Source organism: Dermacentor andersoni, chromosome 1, assembly GCF_023375885.2.
Source record: "Dermacentor andersoni chromosome 1, qqDerAnde1_hic_scaffold, whole genome shotgun sequence".
NCBI classification, from domain to species: domain Eukaryota; kingdom Metazoa; phylum Arthropoda; class Arachnida; order Ixodida; family Ixodidae; genus Dermacentor; species Dermacentor andersoni.
The window spans coordinates 359,988,966-360,012,942 of record NC_092814.1 but is presented as its reverse complement, the minus strand read 5'-3'; the positions used below and the strand labels follow the sequence as shown (position 1 = coordinate 360,012,942).

The 23,977-nt window shown below is 44.2% G+C and overlaps 1 protein-coding gene and 2 long non-coding RNA genes across 3 annotated transcripts; 1 reads left to right on the top strand and 2 right to left on the bottom strand.

Annotated features, from left to right (window-relative positions):
• Positions 1 to 541: 541 nt before the first annotated feature.
• LOC126516821 (uncharacterized) lies at positions 542 to 2,548 on the bottom strand. Its single transcript, XM_050166923.3, has one exon. The coding sequence runs from the start codon at positions 2,546 to 2,548 to the stop codon at positions 761 to 763; it is 1,788 nt and encodes a 595-aa protein (XP_050022880.2). The 3' UTR covers positions 542 to 760.
• Positions 2,549 to 15,455: 12,907 nt separating this feature from the next.
• Positions 15,456 to 17,622, top strand: LOC129381305 (uncharacterized). Its single transcript, XR_008609500.2, has 3 exons — positions 15,456 to 16,098; positions 16,921 to 17,059; positions 17,570 to 17,622. It is a non-coding gene; the product is annotated as an uncharacterized lncRNA (long non-coding RNA).
• A 617-nt stretch (positions 17,623 to 18,239) lies between these two features.
• On the bottom strand, positions 18,240 to 22,552 carry LOC140215154 (uncharacterized). Its single transcript, XR_011892073.1, has 2 exons — positions 21,891 to 22,552; positions 18,240 to 21,829 (listed from the first exon to the last, which is right to left on the bottom strand). It is a non-coding gene; the product is annotated as an uncharacterized lncRNA (long non-coding RNA).
• Between the last annotated feature and the right edge of the window lie 1,425 nt (positions 22,553 to 23,977).

Genomic DNA, 23,977 nt, shown 5'->3' with positions numbered 1-23,977 from the left:
TTCTGGTCGTCTGCTGCTTCCCGGCTTCTGAGGCAAAAGTGGTGCTATGCAAGTGCAGTCCTCAAATGGGGAGCTTGCAGCTCTGTCATTGGACCGAGTCTTGCACTGCTGCACTGATCACTGCTAGCTTTATCTTTTTCACTTTACTGGCCACTGTGGCTTCGGTAACTGTAGCGTCTGAAGGTGCCATGGAATAAAAGTCAAGATAACACATCCTGGCGTGTGCTGATGAAAGTTTTGCCATGTGTTATCTCTACTTTTGCTCAGTGGCAATGCAGTGCCTTCAGGAAATTGCTGCTGCGGAAGACATGAAGGCTTGTGAGGAGAAAGATTAGGGAAGTACCATCAGTGCAGCAATCCATACACAGTTGTATGCTACCTCGAATCCAGTGTTACCACCAAATGCCACCTGTGCAGGTCAAAGGATGCCATTCAAGCACTCTGGACAATAGTGCTAATCACTGTATTAGTGACAAGATGCTTGATGCAGAAAGCTTGAACATGGCTTGAATAGGTGATTCGCAACAATGACAATAGAACAAACAAGGACATGTTCCAGCACATAAGAAAAATGAAAAGAGGTGCAGAGACAAAAGGATAACTTTTCTTTGAAAATGTCTTTTTCTTTGAATTCCAACTAGCCCAACTGTCGGCCTCATATAGAACAGACATTGTGGCCATTGGAGGCATAGCAACATGGCAGTCAGATGACTGACTATGGCAGTTTGGGTTAATATAAGTCCACCGACCACTGACAGCTTCAGTGAAAGTGCAAAAGAGGAACAACAACATGTCCTTGCTTGTAGTTAAGCCTCAGGCACTGAGCAGTATTCCGGAGGTCATCAAGAGGCCAGACCTTACTTCTATTACTTAAGGTGTTGCAGCGCCAAATATTCAACTGAGACGACTTGAGTGGAAGTTTGAAAAAGTCCCTGGCATTTGGTAAAATCCCTCCCTTGAAGTGGTCTCCCATTATTTCCAGAACAACCACAGGAGCACTGTCAATCAGGAAGCAGTCTCCAGGCTTCACATGTTGCAGTTTCTGCTCGACTTGGTTCTTGGTCGAGTGCCTCAGTTCAGAGATTCTCCTACTTAGCTGTGAAAGTGGCTTGTTGGAGGATCGCAGCAACTTCTTCATTCGTCCAAGGTAGCTTTCAAAAGGGAATGCACTAAACTGATCCAATGGGCCATGGTCCCGGCACTGGTCAGCAAGATGAATTAGTGAGTGCACATTGTACACAAGCTGGTTTCTTCCGTATAGCTCACTAAACTCTTGAACAAAGTACCTCAGCACATCTTTGGCAAAATCATTGTATTCACAGTAGTACTGAGGTGATGCTAAAATTCTGATAGCTACATGAAACATTAGAAAATGTTTGTAGTGTGATGGAGGCAAAAGAGGCTTTAGGACAACAGGCCCCACATAAAGGAGGAATGTCCGAAACTCTGTTGCCTTCCAACGATCAAGTTCTTCTGTACCCCTTGGCTTTCGCTGGAAATATGTTGGAAATGCTTTGGATGCCTCTCGCAGGCTTTCATTTAGTTGGCAACGATGCAGTCTGCTCAATCTATTACTGTGGCCTTGGCATACCCAATTCTTTAAGAGTCGTCGCATGACTCCCAGGCAAACGAGGTGCATGTATTCAGATGGGAAAAATGAAATCATGTTAACATCAAGCGATAGGAATGGTGAAAAACCAGAATGGTGGCGCTTGTTCTCTTGAGATCGAAATGATGCATTCGTTCGTGTTGGTGCGTGCAGTTTGGGAAATGTGACCATGTTTTCAATGTGCCGCCCTTTTTGGTTGCATCGCTCACACTCATAATAGCCAGTGTGGCCAACAATACATTTCACGCAGCTCCTTGCTGGAGCATCGCACACCATGGCTTCAATGCTCACTTGTACTCGAACATCTCCTATGCTTAACCCTTCAGACGCAAGCTCCGAGACCTCTCGCACAAATGGCTCTAGATAATACTGCAGACATGGTGGCTTCCCTGCACCACAATACACACTTACAACAAATGGTGGTGATGCCTCCACATTTGTAATGCGGCACAAAATGGGCCAAAAGGCAAGCTGGCCACTTCTGTAAAGAGGGACTCCATCGATGTTGCCCTGTAGCTTCAGTTCACTTGGAACTACTTGCCCCGGCGGCAACACTTGACGAATTCCTGCTGCAAGGCCAAAGTGCACAAAAGACCCATTTTGCTCCACCTGAGCTTTGCGCTCAGTTCTCAAAACTGTCCTAGCATCCTTTGGAAGGTCAGAGAAGCCTCTTTGACGGCATAAATCGAGGACATCGTTAATGCATGCATGAGTCATATTATGTTTGGAAGCAATGACAGCAAACTCTTCACTTGCTGTCATTTGTTCAGGAGATACACAAGACAGCGCTGCGCTACAAGTGAGCGCTGTTCCCTCATCTGGCCCCGTGCAGCTGTCTGAAGCAACAAAGTCATCAGACTCATCCGAAGATTTGCTTGAGATTTGATTGTCACTTGAGCTACTATCAGAGTCGCTGTGCTCACGTGAAGACGAAGACATATCCACAATTTCTGATTGGAATTCTTCCACAAAATGTGCAGCTTGTCCGCAGACGCTGTTGACTAAGGCTTCGCTTCCCGACTGCTCTTTCAACAGTTTGAGTGGAGGCTCACCCCCGTCGTCCGTCGAAATTGAATTTCCCGATTGCCTGCTGCTTCCCAGCTTCGGAGGCGAAAGTGGCGCTACGCGAGCACTGTCCGTAAAGGTGGTGCTTGCAGCTCTGTCGTTGGACAGGGAAACGGATGAAGGCCCAGCAACAGGCCGCGCGAGGCCTAGTTCATTCAGTATATTGTCGTATTCCTTTCTTACGACTCTACATTTTCTCCACTTGGAAGACATGGTGTGCGAAAGAGACGTGTCAGAAGCCCAAGCCGCAACGCTGCAACCCGTGCCAAAAAACACAAAACGACAGCGAGGCGAAGGCGTGCACAGCAGCAGCGCAGTGGGGCAGTCAGTCAGTCACAGCAAGGAACAGCCGAGCAGCTAGCACATGAGCCAAATAGAATCGAACGGACCTTCGTCCGTTCGTGTTAAAGGTCCGTTTGATTCGCCCGCACCACTGTGAACCAGTTCACATCGATTCGCGAGAAGTTCTGAGCTCCATTTCTGCGGTGCAGGCACAGCGCGACACTCGAAACGAATGACAAGGTGCAGACGCGGTGCAGACCCGGTTTAGGCGTTCTGTCCGACTAATGTGTACGGAGTGCGTAAGTTTGAAAGATCCTGAACTTCTGGTATGATCAGCTTCTGAGGCGCTCATACACCCGCGCTTGTGTAGACACGGCAGATGCACGTATGCGGGCTTTTAACGGCGCTTGCGTATATGGGCTATGTCGTCTGCTGCGCCGCTGCTTCGCACCTGTACGTCTGCTAAATAAAGTTTGTATACCACCACCTGTACGTCTGCACCACGGTGTAAGAATAGGCTGTGGTCTGCACGAAGCCGGCGCCGACAATAGAGAGCGTAGAGAGGGCGCAATATAATCGCGAATCAGCTCTGCGCTTTTTCTGCACCTTTTGTAACGAATGGCGAGGTGCAGCACTTTGCGAACTGGTGCAGGTGAATCGAGCTTACCTTAGGTGCGTTCGATTCACCTACATCACATACGAACCGTAGCGAAGCCGCCACGGAAAGCTGGATTGTGGATCGGATTAAAACAATGATTATTACACTTTTTTTTTTGTTTTTGTCATTCTCTGATGGTGGTGCGACCCGCGCGACTCGAACACACTTCCCGGTGCGCTTGTTTTCATTGCGTATGACGAGCCGTAATTCATGAAGTAATAATGTACTTTTGCTCTGGCAATTCGAGAGGTGGCGCATAGTGAAGCCAAGAAATTTCGGGGCTATAAAAGAACGTCGGTTCCTTGGTTTTCTCTGTCCTATCGTCTATCGTCCAGGATACGTTCTATTAGACATCGTCGCGCCATCGCCATCGACAGTCTTGCCGTAGCCTTCCTTGTTCCCAACGTGCACGTCAGTACGCATTTCTTTTTCTTTTTCTTTTTTTTCGTACGAGGTTTTTCTTGTCGGGATTGTACCTTATATGCATTCTCATCTACGGGTCAACGTCGTGTGCGAGTATGTGCGTAGTTAACGGCACGTGCCCAATATGCAGCGAGCGCACGTGTGGCCAGGTGATCGGTCGCGTACTATGTGATATCGAGGTGAGCTCTGATCATGCGCACATGTGCTATACTCCTGAATGGCATAGAGTAGAGCGCTCTTTTGAAGCGCAGAAAGACACTAAGCGTATAATTCATGCACAACTTGCGCAAAATAGCTACACCGGATCTTGAACGAGGTCTGTCAGGGATCTGCGAATGTCACCCGGCCACATGTCATCTCTGGCATCTTTTAGGGCAGCAGAGTCCACACGCAACCGTGCCGGCCAGGAAATAAATGAGTCGTATCGCGAGGAATTCCGACGCTGCTCCTGCGGTGGTGCTAAAAAAAAGCCACGTGAATTCTATGCGAACAGTAATCCAGCTGAAAAATTACCTAAAAGTCTTCTTTAGCGATCCTTGTTCGTCCCGTACGAGTGGTATTGTTTAGTGCCACAAAATGAGGTCAGAGTGTATCATTTCGCTTCAGCCACGTGTTGTTCACAACTTAGAGCAAACATGTTCACCAGCTTCCGCTAGCTGTATTCTTCATGGGAGGCGAGAATGTACGTCGTGCAAAAGGATACGTGCCTAATAAAACGGCCGATTTCGCATGCTTGCACAGGAACCTCCAGCCTTATGCCGTGGATCGATTATGCTAATCAAACGGCGCTTGAAAATAGCGGACGGCTTGTGGAATCCTATGGACCCTTTAGCAAAACCTCTAAAGCAGATTCACTGCATAGAAGAAAAAAAACATCAATATTGCAGCGTGCCCCGTACTCGACACGGAGACTAGGCGTAGAATGGCTCCTTATACTCGTGGCAATTGTATGCGAACATTGGCACGCTAGACAAGGTGCTGATGTCTTGCCAGCATCCTTAGGCAGAAATTGCGAGATAATTTGCAGTAGTGTCAACCCGCTTCGCAGCAAGTTTATAAGGTGGCTTACATCAGTAGCAGTGGTTCTGTACCCAACTTGCACACCAATTTCTTCTTCGGGACAGTCGCGCTTCCACACAGGCGATTTTCGTCCTTTACAAACCAGACATGTCTTTTCATTGCATTCACTGTTACATTTCATTACAAGTATGGAACATACAGTGGAAATCCATTTGAAAGACCAGTTCGCGTAATGTGGATAATACACCATGAACACTTTGCAAAACTGGCAACTTCGCTTTCCTGCACAACAAAAACTTTCACCACCAAAAGGTTATTAGCACAATAGATTTCTGCATCAAGTGTGTGGGGTGTTCAAATGAGGTGCTGGCCACTGTTCTGCAATTAGAGCCTGACTTCTGAATTTAATTTACTTTTTCCCAAAGTCTAATTCAGAAATTGGATTCTGTTCCAGACCTAGCTTGGCTGCACTTGTCTGTCAGAGTGACAAGGATTATCTGTCATACTATGGCTTGTTAACATGCATAACAAAGCATTTCAGATCTTGAACAAGTCACAATTCAATAGAGGGATCTGCTTAGGCAGACAATGGTGCATTCTGTCTTTTTTTCATAAAAGAAATGCAAAGATGGGTCAGTTAACAAGTTTATTTTGTTCTGAGAACAGCATTTTAGTGTAGCTGCCTTCCGATTCAAATTGCCTATTGTGTTCAGAATAAGGTGTTGCACCATCTTCTAGCCTAAGGCAAGCCTGGTTTGCATTCTATAGTTGCCCAGTAATTTTCTGCTGCTGTGATGGTACTTATTATCAACTTCAATGTATATCAAGTTGGGAGTGTGTTATGTCTGCTTTGAGGACTCGCTCGAGGTAAGGGGTCTGCAGTACAGCGGATTTCTCTAGGGACTCATGGGTTGATATATGGAGATGCCTATTCACTATTTCACCAGCGAGGGATTACGAAGCACCTCCTTTACAAATATTGCTCCCATGACTGATACCTACATGGTCTGTTTCCTCGCAGAACATAATGAATCCAACAGAGAAATGGCTCTTGTTTTAATTTAGATGAATAAGTATTATGAGAAATAATGTTGATGAAAAGGCAACTTGCTGCTGATGGCAGCCGAAACCACATCTGCATTACCAGGTGCCTGCTCCTAAGTTTCTTTTATTGAATGGTTCCTGTGGTTAAAACAGCATATGCTTCGTCTGCTGCCATGACCTGAAACGGTGCTGGCTAAAACTCCATTGCCAGATTTTGTACACAAGAGCAAGTGCCAAAATAAGTGGATGGGACGATAATTGCCACAGCACAAATGTTAACAGCAGTGTATGTGGGAGCTGGTGGGCTTGTTTCCAACATTGTCCAGTTGCCTTCTTGTCCACGCTCATTTCCCTTTTCCTTATAATTTCTCCATTTAAATTAAAATTCACAATTACTTTTATGCTTTCTTCCTTTCCATTTCTTTGCTTTATTGTCCGCTGGTTTCATATAGTTGTAACAAAAGATTGGTCCCCTCAGTTCCTCATCTCATTAGATATTGAATTCTTACTGAAACGTTCTGGCCTGAGTGTTCTTGCAGCAGCATTCTTGGCCTGAATTTTGACTCGCGCAGTGCTTTATGAGTGAATGAAATCGGTACAACCTTCTGGCCACCTCCTCAACTGCTTTGTCTATGCAGGATGCCGAAACCATATAGGGTCGTGAAATTCCCCGACGAGAACGACAGCTTGGCAGTTGTGCCAACATCGTGGCTGGCACACAATGAAGAGCTTTGCTTCTGGCCCCAAAGTGTCAGGGGGTCAGAAGTGATTACCATGATCCAGAACGAAGTTGCCCCACAACAAGATTGGGGAACGTATCCCGTTGTCGTGATGGCGAGGTGCAGTAAGTGACTACATTCATAACATAATCGGCCTTTTGCTTGATTTAGTATTGCTTTGGACACGTGAGATTAAATGTAAGACTGAAATCATCTTGTAATAGGTGACACAGTTCTAAATTTTTCACATACTGGAATTCGACATTACTAAGTGTAAATTTGTGTGTGTCTAGATCTACTAACACAATGCCTGTTTATCTTCTAAATAACATTACAGGAACATAATCTTCGTATAAACATCTTGGCGCACATATCACCGCTAAGCTAACTTGGGATGTGCACATAGCATACATTGTAAATGACCAACCATTTGCTTCGATATGTTCGTCGCAGTTTATCCATGTCGTTCTTCATTGAAGCATCTCTTATATAACTAATTAATTATATCAAAGCTTGAATGTTCTGCATCAATATGGGATTCATTTCAGGAAAGTTCATCGCATGCAATTCAAATGATATAGAACAATACTGTTTGTACTCTACCGTCTCTTGCTGGTCGTTGCAAAATATATCGCACAGTGCTTTTTTATCATTTACATTACCATCCACACCTGTGTCACAAGTTAACTCTTCCTCCCCAGTTCATACCATGTGTCTGCGCACCCAGGTTCAAAAGGTTGCAGTGCGATCCAACAGTCTCAGCAGAACAGTAAACTGTTCGTCGCAGGCTCACCACTCAGAGATGTGGATTTCTTTTGTATTGGTATTTAATAATATTGGGGAGGTGTTGGTGCATTGTGTAAAGAATATTTGTGTTATAAATAAATATCGGAGCTTGGAAGCAACAGAAGGGAGGAAATTGACAGCTTGCTTACTCAAGACAGTTTCATGGCCGTGCAAATGCATGCACGTTATCTTTTTCATATATTATGGGGGAGGGGGGGCGCTCATTGCTAGAAAGAGTAAGCACATAATGCGTTCCTTGCTGGAAACGGCCTGTTCTGATGGCATTTACCTAATTGACATCTTGACAATTAGGACAAATAAAACATTGTCTCATTACTTAGCTTTGCTACTTGGATGTTGGGCGTTATGAATACTAGTTTAGTTCAACTGGACTATGAAGAACATGCACTTACTTTTCTTTGTGTATGCTGATGAGTAATTTACTGATGCAGAAGAAATAATTTTTCTCTTTAGTGTCCCTTTAAGACCACGGTGGTTGGGACGAACACAGTTCTGTTGTGCCCCCCTTAAAATTTGTTTTAAGGTTTATGCATGATGAAGCCGTGTAAATAATAAATATATAATAAATAAAATGAAGTCGTAATTATTGTTAGCAAGCGCCGTTGTTGCATGTCCAGAAAATTAAACAAGCCTTTGTGGTGTCTTCTTATGCACACTTTTCTCCTGTCTAGCTTGCAGTGCCTGTAGCCTTATAGTTAGCAATGGCTTGAATATTAACAGCGCGCTTTTTTGCAGTCCATTCACTCTTGTCATTTTTGACCAATAGCTTTCAGGTGTAAAACTAGCTTAGAAATTTCAATACCTTGTTTAACATCTAAATTTATAAACAGTGCACCTAGAGGCTTGCACCTCTTTGCCATTTGAATGTTTCCATTCTAAGTTATAGCAAATGCAATCTGCATTTTTGCATTGTGAAAGGGACTTGTAATAACTGGCTCTTTCTTTATTAAGATATTCTCAGGGGCATGACAGTCTGATGTGTCATAACATTGGCTATGGGCACTGTGGAACTGAAAACTTGCAAAGAATAAAAAAAAACAATGGCAAACTAATCTTGTAGTGTCATTCTTCAGTTCCTGTGTTATGTTAATTTGTACCGCTGATACTTTGATGTCATCATAGCTGTGCAACCTTGTGCACAATGTCTGCAGTTTGCTGTGGGCATTTTCAGTGGTCACAAATTTCTTGTTCATGACATTTGTCTGTTGCAGAATGTTGCCTGCACAGCTTAGCAGCTTGCTTGTTCTAGTGTCTGTTATAATCTGTATTGAAATATTTGTTCTTTGTTCAAAGGCACTTATGACAAGGCAACAAGAGCGAAAAGAGCAGAAGCTCTGTCTGGCGTGGACACAACGGAGCAGTCGGGTAATTGCTTCTGTTTTCTTTTCTTTCTTTTTTTTTAATGCTTGTGCTTATGGGAGAGGGAAAGGCAAATTTAGATCAGGGCTACATTTACAGAGCAGTCGCTTTGCTGACGGCTGACCAGGAAGCTAGCAGATGTAGGCATCAGGCAGAACTGGCAAGTCGAAGTGCATGCAATAAACGCTAGCAGGATACAGTACAGCAACTTCCAGATTAATTTAACCTTGTGTTGCCATGTGCTTGCCTCCTGGGTAGCTCTATAACTGTCCCAAAAAATGGTGGTATATTATTGAGTACATCAACCAAAATGATCTTTCTTTTACTGCAGTACTTTTGTTTTTCTTCAAGGAAGCTGTATGAATTTTCTCTCCCCCCCCCCCGCCTTGTTTTTTGAGCTTCATCCTATTTAAGCAGCCCACTTTTTCTTTCACGACTACCTTTGCCTTGAAAATTTCTGAATTGTTAACTTAGTATACAGACTGTTCCACGTAACTTGAGCCCAACTAAAAATATGCAAATGCCATGTAGCTGGACCAAACCAAGCTAGCTGTTTTTTGCTGTTGCTTGGTGATACTGAGATTTCTTTTTAAATTCTCTCTAACTTCATTAATCATCTTCTCAATTTAGATGAAAAGTGCCAATGTCAACATTGTAGAAAATGAAAAATTCCCGATACAGCTTCCTGTTGCTCAATACGTGCTACATAAAATTGTTTTTCCAAGTATGAAAGAAGCCTGCGAATACACGCAAAGTGCCTTGAGCAGCCAGTCGTGTGGCAATTTTGCGTGTATTAGCGGGCTTGTTTCACTCTCGGAAAAACACTTTTATGTAGCATGTATTGAGCAACAGAAATCTGTATCGGGAGTTTCTCATGTTGCTCTACAATTTCCTCCTTGACACTTTTCATTTAGTTATAATACTGGAAAGTTAATTAAGACTAATTATGTGTTTAAGCAGAATGTAAAAATAATCTGAGCAGCTCCTAGCCATGGCAAGCAACATTACCTTGGTTCTTTCCGCATATTTTCAAAGTTTGGCTGAAGTTATGTGAAACACCCTGTATAGTGCCTCAAAAATAATTGTACATGCATAAATCTTCAGGCAATGATGCTTGCCATGGGGATGAAGACGAGGATGCAGCTGCATCGCCTCGACTGGAGCTGTCTGCACCGCCCTGTAAGCTTTTTATACAATAACTATGCAATGTGTTTATTGACTGGTCTTTTTATTAGGGTTCTTAAAACCAATGCAGTCACCATTAGGGTCTAACACATGTGCGATGACCAGCCAAGTATGAATTCTCCGACAAAGTTGAATTTTAGGATCTGAATAACAAAAAAATTTCGTCCCATGGAAATATGTTGGCTTCAGCCACAACCTTTGGTTGGGATCTAATACACTGGAGTTGACTTAATGGATGTCTGCTGTAGTAGCACCTTCATTTTGCCTGCGGCTGCAAAGCTTGTCACTGTGTTGCTGTGCAGACCAATATGCACAAGTCGGCCTTTGTTTTGGCTTATCTGAGCGACAAATATAAAAGCAGGTGACACTGAAACTCTCTTGCTATTTTAATGCTCTAAAGCAGCACTGAACCACCTGTTGATCTTACCAAGCAAACATTCTGCATGTAGCAGATGCAGCTAACAAGCAGTCCGTACCGTCAACTTTCCAGAAGGCTTCTGCTCTACATGTTTTTAAGTGGTGGCCAGCTTCCAGTTGACATTATATGGTACCAGCCCATAGAGAATGGTCATTGTGAAATTTTTTTTGATGAATTACTTGTGTTCACACCCTGCCAGATTCATTACAGATTATTAGGAAGTCAAAACCAACAATTGTTAATGCATCGCCACCCTTTTATCACTAAAATGTTTTTTCTGAGGCCCATCCATAAGTTTGCTTAGGAAAAGTAAAGGTGAGGTGTGATAGACCTGCCATTGTTACTGGCACTGCCCCTGCTGGAAAGAACCATTGAATTGAGGGGTAATAAGGAACGTATATATCATGCTCCTAATTCCTTTGAGGCCTTTTTAAAAAAAATTCTTGAGTTGTATTCCTTGAAAGATGCTGCACTCATCGGCAGAATTTGTTTCTCAGATCTCGAAAAATGTTCTCCAGGGCCCCTTTAAATGTAGCTATCAAACGGGCTATGTGCTTACAAATGCCTAGAGCTCTTCCAGGAAGGCAACCTTTAAATTTTCGCAAGAAGTTTAGAGAGATTTTAAGAAGTTCCTACAATCTATAAAATGGCCCATTGTATGCTAAGCCCTCATCCTTTGTCACAGGCATGTTTGAAAAGTGATTTTAATAGTGCATTTAAAAAACAGCGTCCCCAAAAACAAACTTCTTTGTATGCCTTTTCGGCTTTATTGTACATTGTGCTGATGATGGCCTACCTTGAGTCCCGTTTTTGTAACTCCACCAGATCGCTATACGAAACTCGGAAGTTATCAAGCAACTTTATTTTGATATCGCACCATATTGTGTGCAATGCTATTTCAAGAGCAGTTGGCGTTCTCAATGTTCCAATTCGTAGAAAATTTGGACACATCAAATCAAGAACTTACGAAAGCACCACTGCGTATGCCCTCTTTTCTATGTGTGCATAGCGTTTCCTGTCTGCACTCGGTCACTGCGATGCTTATGCAAGACAAGGATGGAAATAGCACTTCTATTGGTATATTTCAAGCTGGTTACAATGATTACTACACTAGGGATGCAAGGGCTGCTACGCTATGCACACATTATGCCAGAACTAAGCAGAATGTCTGCAATTGTACAATATTTAGGCAATATAGAAATGAAGGAAATGTGTGCCCACAAGGTTTCTTGCAGCGAATCATGGGCTGGGGTCTTCTTGTTTATTTAATGGTCTATAAAAAATAGCAGTTTGTTGCTCTGTTATTCTGGCACTAATTGTGGATTTTCGCTCCTCAGCCCTAGCTGCACCAGCTCATGAGAGCATCACGGGCACATCCCTGGAGCCAGTTGGAAATGGAGGCCCTGAGGAGATGATGCGTGAGTCTCCTTACATCTTTACATGGCCTATAAAAGTTGATTAATTTTGAGGTTGCTCTTATCCGACAATCCATTGTTCGCACCTAAAGGTATGACACAAATGTTGTTGTTAAAACATTTATTAAAATAACCATAAAATGTTGCTGCTCCCAGAAAGTGGATCCATCAGGGGAGGGGCGAAGGAGGGGGTCAATTCAGATATTATTGACCAAATGTTATCTGTATCTTTCTGCAGCAGAAAGCTTTAGGCTTTGAAATCGTGATGTTATTAGAAATGCCTCTCCTGCATCATATTTTAAGAAGAGCACAATGTGTTCAATGGCTATCTTAAATAAGTGCCATAGGTATGGTGCAAAGTTTCTACAGGCAGATGTTTTCCAACCCTTCGATGCTTAAGCAAAAATGATGACGTATGTTTTAAAGAAATAATTTCGCTAACCTTCAAAGTACTCCCCATTAGACACAATAGCTTGGTTCCACCTCTCTTCCTATTGCTGAAAGCCCTCTTGGAAGTCCTTCAGTTAAGCCCTCTAGCAGCAATGTCCTTTCCTTTTGAATTGTAGTCCCATCCCCGAAACCCCTGAGCACCAGTTTGCATATGGGGAACAGAAAAAGTTGCATGGTGCTACATGTAGCTAGCAGGGAGAGTTTTCTCACAGTTTGTACACTAGGCAACAGACACAACCACATGCAAGTGTAGTTCACTTGCTATATGCATGGCAGGATTGGATTGCACATTCACTCTTGCGCTCCAGTCTGACCATGCTACGTGGCGCGGACTTGCTGTGCTGCAGTGATAGTACACAAATCCAAACTGTGGATTTCAAAGCTTTAGCAAAAGTTCATTACGAAGCGATATCTGTCAAGGTGTCTAGCCAGGACTGGCTGGAAGCAATGTTAGCCCAGCCTAGGTGTGCAGTGGTTTGTGTCCACTGTAGATGCTAACTGCCATTCCATGCGAAGTGTGGCCTGTGTATGTGTGGTTCGAGGCTAGTTAAGTGTTCAAAACTGATCGAAATTAGCTAGGCCTTACTGCTACAACACTGATAAGCAGTGTGGCCAAAATTTCATTACTATGTGGGTCGGTGCAGCTGAGCATCAGCAGACAATAGTTGGCTTCTCCTGGAAGTGCAGATTTTCACTTATTTGAGCCTGTTTAGTAAACTGTGTCTATAAATATACCCAGTAACAGCCAGGAAGAAGTGCACAATTTTTTTAATTCGTGTTGGATATGGGCCAATGGCAGCGCTGTCTGGGAATGTGCACACTCACGTCAAGGGGCAGTTGCCAGCCGCCCCAAGAGGTTGAGGAGAAGGCCTCTGTTGAAAAGAAGGTTTGAGAAAAAGATGACTCCGCACTCAACTTCTGAGCTGTACGTACTGCACCCAAGTGCAAAATTTGGCTGAGGTACAGTAACGTGTGCTATCTGCAGAAGGCGTTTTTCACTAAGCCTGTGGTGTAGTTAAGGAAAATCTGCATTTAGAATTTTTATAAAATGTGATTACTTCTAGAAGAACCCCAAGTATTGTCTACCCACACTGCTTATTGGTATTGTATCCGTCAGGTCTCTCTAATTTCGATTCATTTCGAGAACATTTGACTAGCCTTGAACCACACTCGACTTAAGGTGAGACCACATGTTCACTTGCTAGCTCACTCTCACTCCTGGCTGCTCCTGTATAGATGAATTGATAGACTTATTAAACTGTTGACAGTGCCTCTAAATGCAGAATTTGGATGTGGCTACTATATCCGTAGGACAAGTTGGTGCAATTTAAAGCCGATCCAGACCACTTAGCACGGCCAGAATTGAGCATAAGCGCACACACTCCAGTCCTGTCGTGCGCCAGAGCAAAAGCAATACAGTTGCATGTAGCTGTATCTGCTATGGAACATTGATACCGCAGTCACTGCGATAAGCCTGCTCGCTGAGCTCATTGTGGCTCGCTGAGGTGCTCCGAGTGGTTTCCGGGCAGTGTCTTTCCAATCGCTAGTAACCACAGCAGGGTGTGGCATTTCCTGAGGCACCTGACGTTTCTGTGCAGTTGCGAGTAAGAGCAGGAGCAAGAGAGAAAATCTCGGGACTTTTGCTCCTTGAATATGTGACTTTGCTTAGGTACTACAGAGAAGTTTCTATGCTCGCCTTGTATACATTTGTCCCTAGGTGTGCCAGCATTGTGGAGTAGGGTTGAGGTTAAGCTCCGACACTGGCTGCCAGCATTGTAAAGCAGGTATGCAGTGGGAACGGACGCCCTATTTGGTGATCACTGTGTCTAAAGGTACATCAGACAGACTTTTCTTGCGGATGCAGCGTTGGTGCCAAGTCAGTCATGCTGGATTATACCTTTTTGGCGCCTTGCGGTGCTCTATGCTAAAAAACAAAAAACCACTGATTTTTCTTGGAGAGCAGCAAGGGCTGTAGTAGAGGCTAGGCATGCTCTCCTGGAGCACTATCTTTGCTCTTGCAGGCTTTTCATATGCTGCTCTCCCTGACATTTCAGCAGCATTTTTGACTGATCCTCTTTGAGTGAAATAAGCACACGGCACCTTAGCAACTGCGGATGAACGCTATTGCCTAAACACCACAGGCGACGCTTTGATGTCATGCTGTGAGGATTAGGCACTGTGCCTTCTAAATTTTATGAGGCCGGGCCGCATTATATGCGGCCCGGCCTCTACTACATGGTCCCTACTTCTCCCCTGGAAAAATCAGTGATTTTATATTGAAGGCTGGCACGAGGAAGATATCATCCAGCACGACTGACTCAGCATGAGCACTGCAAGTACAAGAGAGTTTGTCCGGCACAGTGATCTCCAAATTGGGCATCGGTACCCACTGCGTCACCTGTTTCACCGCGCCAGCATCCGGGCGTAAACTTGACCCCACTCGACAATGCAGGCACGCCCAGGGACAGCTGCATACAACACAAGCAAAGAAACTTCTCCTTAGTGCCTAGGCAGCGAGATATTCAAGGCGCAAATGCCCGCACATTTCGCAAATGCCTGCCTAAACGCAAATATCCTACTGGAACAGGTCGTCTGCTTCCGAAGTTGCATATCTTTGAGGTGTGCCACGATCATGGCCGGAGCTCTTTGTGAGTGAACATAAATAAATGTTTTGTTCACTTGTCAGAAATTGTACCATTGCCATAAGTGTGAAAAAAATGTGGCTTGTTGCTTTGTGTGTCAAAGCTGCATGTAGCTATCTGGTAGACTAGGAGAGCAAAGGTATGCAACACTGGGGCCGTATTCTGTAGCGGTTCCTTTGGGAACCGGTTCCTTTGGGCTGTTGCCATTGGTCGGCGTTTCGTTGTCGTCATCCCTGGTGGGCGGGACGACAAATTTTGATGACGTCACACAGGTTGCCAATCTTCTGGAAAGGAACCGGTTCCCTGCTAGGAGAGGAACCGCGGAGAAGTGGTTCTCTCGAGGGTCGCGCGTGGGGGCGAGCATGATGTCGAGGGTTGCTAGGGCAACCGTGGCTGCCGGCTAATCTCGCGCCAGCTGACGAGCCGGCACCTAGACGAGACGAGACAGAGACGGCAATGGCGGCTCCTTTGGTTGTGTTGCTGGCGAGTGCCGAAAGACAACGACGCGACGAGAGGCAACGACGCGACGCGTTCGGCATGGCCGAAGAAGAGTTTCGAACGCATTTTAGGCTCTCCAAAGACATAGTGTGACGTCTTTGCGATGAGCTGGAAGGACATCTCGGACCTCAAAGATTTCGTGGTGTCGACACTACGATGAAAGTGCTGTGCGCGCTGCGGTTTTTTGCCACCGGGAGCTTTCAACAGTGCGTCGGGAATGAAGAAGCGATTGCACTGTCGCAGCCTTCGGTCAGCCGGATCATTACAGCCGTCGCCAAGGCCATTACGGTTGTGGGCAAAGAAGAAGGATGGGTTAGATTCCCATCCACGGCGCAACAGAAAGCCGCCGTCAAGGAAGGCTTTCTTAGCCGTGGAAAAATTCCATGAGTTCTAGGATGTGTGGACGGGAGTGTGATAGCCATCGTTCGCCCTAAGAAGCTCGGCCCCGGCGAAACGGAATCGTACTGGAGCCGTAAAGGGTATTACGCCCTCAACTGCATGGTCGTGAGTATTGTTCATTGACAAATATTTTCGATATGTGATTGCGCGAGTGCACGTTGTAAAAAACTTCGTTTCGTTATTTTCCTATTCGAGAAAGTAGCGTTTGTGTTGTATGTGTAATGACAACTTTGATCTTGGCAATAGAACCCGGCCGCACTTTTTCAGTGCTCTCTAATCACAGTTGAATAGCCTTTTCGATGCTACAATGTAAACACATTACGCGCGTCTTAGACCGGAATAGACGCCGTAGCAGTGAAGGGAGTCTTCGTCTGTGAGCGATCCTAACAGAAGACGAGCCCTTGTGATTCTTATTCGACGTAAAACTAAAGCATTGTGGCCAACAGACTGTAAACGTGAAAAGGAGCATCCCATCAATGAAAATGGTGTGAGGGAGAATGAGAATGTGTGGACACCCATTTGCTCTAGCTGTTGCTACGGCACATGCTGCCACTTCCGCGTTCTTTCGCTTGTAATAGGCACTTTGTCTGGAAAAACAAGAAAAAAACACAGGTGGCACTCTCTAGCAGAATCTTGTACAATATGGACGGAAGAAACCAAAGGAATTATTTTGCACATTGTGTTGTGACCGCACGCCATACATGAGCACATGTACACATGCCAACATTGCATTTGTAGGTTAAGATGACATTGTTATCATGCTGATGATTAGTTCAACTGCCTACTGCGTATGTTGATATCTCCTTTTCTGTAATTGTGTTGGCTGACTGAACAGTAACTGATTGGCAAGTAGTGTTGTAAGCAAAAGTTTGTGCCAGATATTTGTTGCAGTGGCATTGACACCTTCTCTTTGCTTTCCCTTACGAGGTGTGTGATGCAAAGCTGAATATCCTGGCAATTGACCCACGGTTTCCGGGATCGTGCCACGATTATTTCGTTTGGAGGCATTCTGCATTTCGCCGCCGCCTCACTCGTGGCCTGTTACTTCATGGAGAAGTCTTGCTTGGTAAGTGCACCTAAAGTAGCAGTGCTTCTTCCACATGTAAAACATACACAGTCAAATAGTTTTGCATCCTAGCAAGCTTTAAGAAAGCGTGATTTGCTAGAAATGTGTTGTGAATGCAGCAGTACCTAATGAACCTACAGCGACTATCGAGAGAAACATGTCTCTCTTAGAAGGCAGATATTTTTACCAGCATGTATACAACAGCTGACATGTTATTCTGTTTATTTACTTATTAATTTCAATACACTGAATGCCACGTAGAGCGTTACAGGCAGGGGTGTAATTCTACAGAACACGTCGAAATGGCAGTTTTCAAGTATGATGGAAAAGGGTTGGTGACAATGGACTCGGGTAGCTGGTTCCTGGTCACTGTCCTTGGAACGAAGGAATAAGCGTGTGCGTGAAACTTTCGGCATCGACGTTAGTGATCGGTGTAGTATATATTGTAGAATAGTGCAAGTTGCGCTATTTTTCTTTGTGTCACAATGTCTGCAATTTTTTTTGTTGCAGCGACATGTGGTGCTGGAGTGATTAGAAAGGATCAAACAGGTAGCTCGAGTTCGGGTACCTTCACGAGAACAGGTACGAAAGGTAGAGTAAGGATCCCAGATACTGGCAACATATTCGAGAGTAGACCTTAGAAGTGTTTTATAAAATAACACTTCTGAAGAGAGAAGAGCTAATTAGTTTTAGTGGAGGATGTACATTTAGGGAGAAGCAAATGGGATGAGCGGAGCAGAAAACCACGAGTATGAAATAAATATTACATGTCCAACTTAACCCGAGAATGAGATTTGCAGCCGAGACAACAGGTGAAATTGGGCTTTTCTTTAAAATGAGTCGAACTTTCTTTACAACTCAGAAAGCAGCCACTATTGTTGCAGCTTGTGCAGCGCTGCATAACCTCTGCCTTGCAGCAGGCGTGCCTCTGCCAGACGACCCAGGTGACGACGGTGCACATGACGACAGCGCACAGGAGCCAGCCCAGGCACAAGTGCCGCTTCAAGTACAGGTGCCACCGCAGGCGCACCCTGTACAGCCTTCTCGAGCTTTGTTTCAAAGAGGCCGTGCGGTGCGTGAATCCATAGTTGGTGTGTTTCGGCTGCCCAGAAATTTTCGCATTGCCTACCTGCAAAGTGTGCACCGGCGCATTCGCTGGCAAATGAGGCGGAGACATGTGCTGGTGTAACATGTTTTATTTTTATTTTCATGAAAGTAAATAGGCCGTGCACTTCAACATAACACATTGCGTGTGCTCACATGTGGCTAATCATAGTATGCTGCATACTGCAGTAGTGAAAAGCACATGATTTGTCTATGTTGAGCATGACAGATACACATGCAGTGACAAATAACCATGTGCCATTATGTTACTCCTTTGCTTTGTTCACTGTGCTTTTGAATATTGTCTCGCCAGGGAATTTTCTTTAAATAAAGGTTATTTTCAAGGTGAATGGCAACCAATCTTGCATTGTTGAATATTGCTTTGCAATGCCTATTTTACTGTGCAGTATGCATTGTTCCAAAGCTGAAGATGTCTGTTCATGTGTGACACGCAAGAGCAGCATGAGTTACACAGCAACTGAAATGTCGTCAGCAATCTGTATAGCACATATTGAAACGTATAGCAACAAACGAGACATGTCAAGCACTTATTGGAGCAGGATTTCTTTAAATAGCAGACACTCATGCTTACTACTGCTTTGTTTAAACTCAAGAGTTGCTTCAACATTGCATTTCTTGCACACATGATTTCACGTAATGCTCGTAATTGCTGCTTAACAAGGTGCAACAATATAAACAATTCTTTATTTATTCATTTTATTCATTGGGTACCTGCTTCGCCATTCAGGCATTACAGCAGGGAGGGTACAACTCATATAAATGAACACTCAGAATTACACTCATAAAGCATGGAAGAAATCATCATTTGAACAAATACAGACAGTGTCAGGTGGTAGAGTATTCCAGTCTCTTATAGTACGAACATAGAAAGAGTAGCGGAAAGCGTCGCTTTTAACCCTCTATTGCATGGCGTCCCATATTTGGCACATACCGGTTACCATTCTTTTTCGCGTGTGTGAGATTCCCAGTTGAGAATGTGATACCGTCAGAGTAAATCTCGTAGTTATGCGCACTTATTATGGGCAAGTGCTGCCATCTCTTGAGTGATACGCAAAACAGAGGTGAAGTAGATTTTGGGATGCGACGTGAAACTCGGAGGGGGCAAACACGAGCAATTGGTTTTTTTTTTTCTCTGAAAAGTTCGACCGCAGAAACGTAGAAAAATTTTGGCATATTTTTTGGCCTCGCCAATTCAAGGCAGTTACTAGTTTTCTCAATTTTGCCTGCAACTACAGCAGAGAAACCGAAATCGGTGTGTGCCATATTTGGCACAATATGAACTTGAAATACAAAATATGGTAACGTGCTGCCATCTGTTCAATAGCCCGAAGCTGCAGGTCACTCTATCACAAGATGTAATTTTGACGATCGGTACGGTGAGGGCGAATTGTCTACCAAACAGCCGCCTGAAAAGTGAAAAGGAACTGAAATGTAAAGGAAGTGGTGCTTCAGAGGCACTCACAAGCGCGATAGATGATGTAGAGTTATCGTGTGTGCGTTGATACGACAACCGCGCCGTGACATTTCTGTCGAGCTTTGTTGGGAGAGATCCAGTCCAAAAGACTCAGCGCTGGTTTACCTCCGCCAAGGTGTTTCGCGAAATTGATTGCCCCAGCGTAGTAAAGGTCCATAACAGGCACATGGGTGGTGTCGACCTGCTGGACTCTCTGTTTGGACTTTACTGCATACATATCAGATGTCGAAGAAATGGCACTTTCGAATTTTTAAGCCTATGCTAGACTTATCGATACTAACAGCATGGGTATTGTACAGGAGGGTGCAGGAGCAGCTTAGGAGGAGACAAGTACTACCGCTGGCTCAATTAAAAGCAGAAATTGCAGAATGCCTTACCTCGCATAACAAGTGCCTACCCAACTAGCGACCAGGAAGGACTTCTAGTCAGGACATCGAATTCCATGTTCAAGTCAAAAAAGGACAGGGACCAGCGGCCGCAATGCCACCCAAAGACGACCGATCTGACCAAGTCAGCCACTGGCCAGAATTTGACGAGAAGAAACAAAGATGTAAGCGGCCACCTTGCACAAACAAGTCGTTGGTAAGATAGAGGAAGTGAAACATTCATCTGTGCCTGAACGCAGCAAACAACTGTTCCATTTCATTCCCCACATCACATTAAAAGGCCACCGTCCGTGAAGCTTTGTTTTCCGCCCATGGCAGCAAGAGCGCTCAGCCATCTTCATGGTGTGCGATATTTGGCACAAAGCTTTACCTTTATTATTACAGTCATGTTTGTTCATTCAATCAATAATGAAAGCTGAAAAAATGACTTTCATAATTCATGCAATAGAGGGTCAAAAGGAATCTCACATATCTTTAATTTGTGATCTCGACTTTTAGAAACATATGTGGGCGGCTGAAAATACAATTACCTGGCTATCCCCGTATTAGAGTGGTACATGTTATGAAGAAATTTTAATCAGATTTCGGCGACGGTGTTCAAGAAGATGCCAATTTAATGCTTTTTTGCTTTCTGTCATGCTAAGCATCCTGTCATAATTGCCAAGGACAAACCGAACTGCCCTGTTCTGCACTTTTTCTAGTTTATCTACAAGTTCTGTAGCATATGGATCCCAGCAAACACACGCATACTCCAGTGTACTGCGCACATGCGTGAAATACAGTTGCTCCCTAAGTTTCTGGGGCAAGCTACTAAAGTTACGTTTCAAAAAATCTAATGCTCCGACAGCCTTGTTCCTAACATGAGTAACGTGTCTGTTCCACCTTAGATCAGCAGAAAAAAATACATCTAAGTATTTATATTCTGACACTTGTTCAAGAGTAGCATTATTTATAGTGTTACGATTGCTGTCGTATGAGCTCTTCCCGGTAAAGGTGACGTCGACACTCTTTTTCTCATTCAGTGACATTTTCCATTTTTCATACCATATGGCAATCAAATCCAAATCGTGTTGTAGTGCTTGTCGGTCAGATTCGCTGTTGATGACCCTATATACTATACAGTCATCTGCAAACATTGTAAATATTTATTTATTTATTTACATGTACCTTACAGGCCTTCGAGAAGCTATAGTGTAAATGGGGAAATACGGTAACATATTAGTATGGAATCGGGAAAGAAATAAACATCAGCATAATGAAAGGAGTACGCACAGAACATGGAAAATTATTACATTAGCAAATACAATATGTAGAGCAATAACAATAAATGGTAAACAACAACATAATAGCATAATAACATTGTAAACGTTTTTGCATGTTATACAGTAGTAAGTATTGTAAAGAAATTGGGACCACTGAAATTCTTTAACTTGTAGAAAAAATGCAAGAAAATTACAAAAGGCATGACGTGTTTAGACGGTTGAAACGGCATATTGATCGTTTAGCAGATTGCGAAATGCAGTGTTTATATTGGCATGCAATGGTATCTGGTAGTGCGTTCCATAAACGGACCGCACGGGGCAAAGTTGAAAAATTAGAAGCGTGTGTGTTGCCATAAATCGCGACAGCGCGTCGACTTGGCGTTGACCTATTGAAACCCATGCGCTGATGTTCACCTCTTCGTCGGGCTCGAAGAACGGCGGGCAGACTCCGATGGCGCTCGCCCTTCCAACTAGGGAGAGGACGCGCCCTCGCGGTCCGGGCAGGCTGCCTCCTCCGGTTCCTCTGTGATTAACACGTTTGTTAGAATATGGTGCGCAAAAGCTCCGTCAACGAGTGTGCTTACCTGCTTTCGGCGTGCAAGGCGGCTGCATCACGGCGGGCGTTATACACATCTTTCTTCCACACGCCGCGCCATTGGGCTGCAGTTTTCACTGCCGGGCCCTCAGCATTCAGCAAGGCAGTCACTGGCTGCCAGAGCTCCTCCTTGCGCGCCGCCGTCAGCTGTTGACCCAGCACACACGACGCCTTCGCAAGGTAGGGGTGCTCTTCAACAAATGACACGAGTATATCGCGCGGCCTCGCTCAAACATGAGGACCCAGTTTCGGATTCGGCGCGCAAACTGGCAAGTCCAAAACGTAAACAAAGCGAGGCAACTTGTTTGCATAACGTATGGCACACCACCTAGCGACTAAATAAGAAAACAACACAAATAAAATTACAACTCCCAGTAGCGGTCTGCGCCGCAAGCTCACATTTATTACTGAAAATATATTTGCAAGTGTTCTATACAAACCGATGTTTTTTTATCAAACCAGCAACATCCTTCAATTGCTATACCGTCCCCTAAGTACAAACAAAAATGATGACGTGATCTTCCGGCAGACCGCCGCTCGTTGATTGGTTCCCCTCACGCCGCCCCGTTCCACTCTTTCTCCGAGTGACGTAATCCAGACGTAACAGCCAAAGGGAACCGGTTCCCAAAGGAACCGCTACAGAATACGGCCCCTGTACTCCATTGTAAGTTTAGGAACAGCCTCAGAGTTTTGGTGCATTGTAGGTGCCAAAATCGGAAGTAGTGGTATCTTCGTGAGCACACAAATTCAAATTTAAACTGCCCACCATGGTGACATTTAATACGTGTAGGGTTGTAGGTATGCCCCGCTCTGCCGTAGCTTTCGCAGTGCAAAGGCATTGAAGGACCAGGAGCCCCGCGGAGGGGATCAGGGCGATCTTTGATTGCTTCTGCTGAATGCATTGTACTTCTTACCGCAAAGTATTTTTGAAATAGTTTATTTTAACGTCAAACGCATTTTTTGAATACAATAAAATGTGGTTCAGGGCCTTTGAGATGTCGTTACTTTATGCAACAGGCAAGAAATTTTAGCATAAAAAAAACAACCTGGCACATCTAAACACGTAGCAGTTTAACTCGGCATACTATGATGCATACAGCTGCACGCTTAGTCTTGTGTATGCATCTTGTTAGTATGTTTACTTGTGCTTTAGTTCACCAGCTGTCTCAGTACTTTGCTCTGTTGCTTTACTACTTCATATCTAAATTTTCTTCCTTCATACCTTCAGTTTATAACAATGGAATTTTTTAATGTAGGTCAAGCACATAGAACTCGTTCTTTCACAGCACTTTGATAATGTAACTTGTGGAAAATAGTAACTACTTCACTCTTCTCATAAAAAGCAAGAACAAAGCCTTATCCTTACTGGTCCTACTTACTTTCATGACATCTTTAAACAGATTCACACCTACAGTTTAGCATTTGCACAGGTCCTTGAAATCTTTGAAATTGAATGTGTTTTCAAGGCCCTTGAAAAGCCTTTGAATTTCATGAGTGATACAATCTAAAATCGATTATGCGACTCTCTTTCTATGGTGAATCAATGTGGACCCGACAAACTTCCCACGTTAAAAACAATAGCATAAAAAGCTGACACCGCCGCGAGTGCTCGGGCATTTCGTTTCGTATGACTTGCATAGAACTGGAAAAGCCCCACACTGGGCAAGAGCAAGACACCGGCACTTGGTGTTGGCTCTCATCCCATGTTTATGGTACTTTTATCACGCCTCGTTAGAAGCTAGAAGTAAGGAACTTGCGAGTGATCAAGGCTGGACATTTTGAATATAACTTTTTGTATTTATGGTGCAATAAAGCTACCTAAAGTGTTTTGGAAGTGTTATAGTAAAAAGTGGCACATGTGATGCTGTTCTGCAACTTGAAAAGGCTTTGGCTTGGCCTTGAAAGTCTTTGAATACCCGTGAACTTTTGTCGCTGAGACCTGTACGAATCCTGGTACTTTTACATTTACCAGAGTGCTCTGGAACAACCAATCAAATGCGCCACAAAAGCATTCCTTCTGCTATGAAATAAATCTTCTTGCGTTTCAGCGGTGATGCTGCGCCTGCAGCTAGAGGT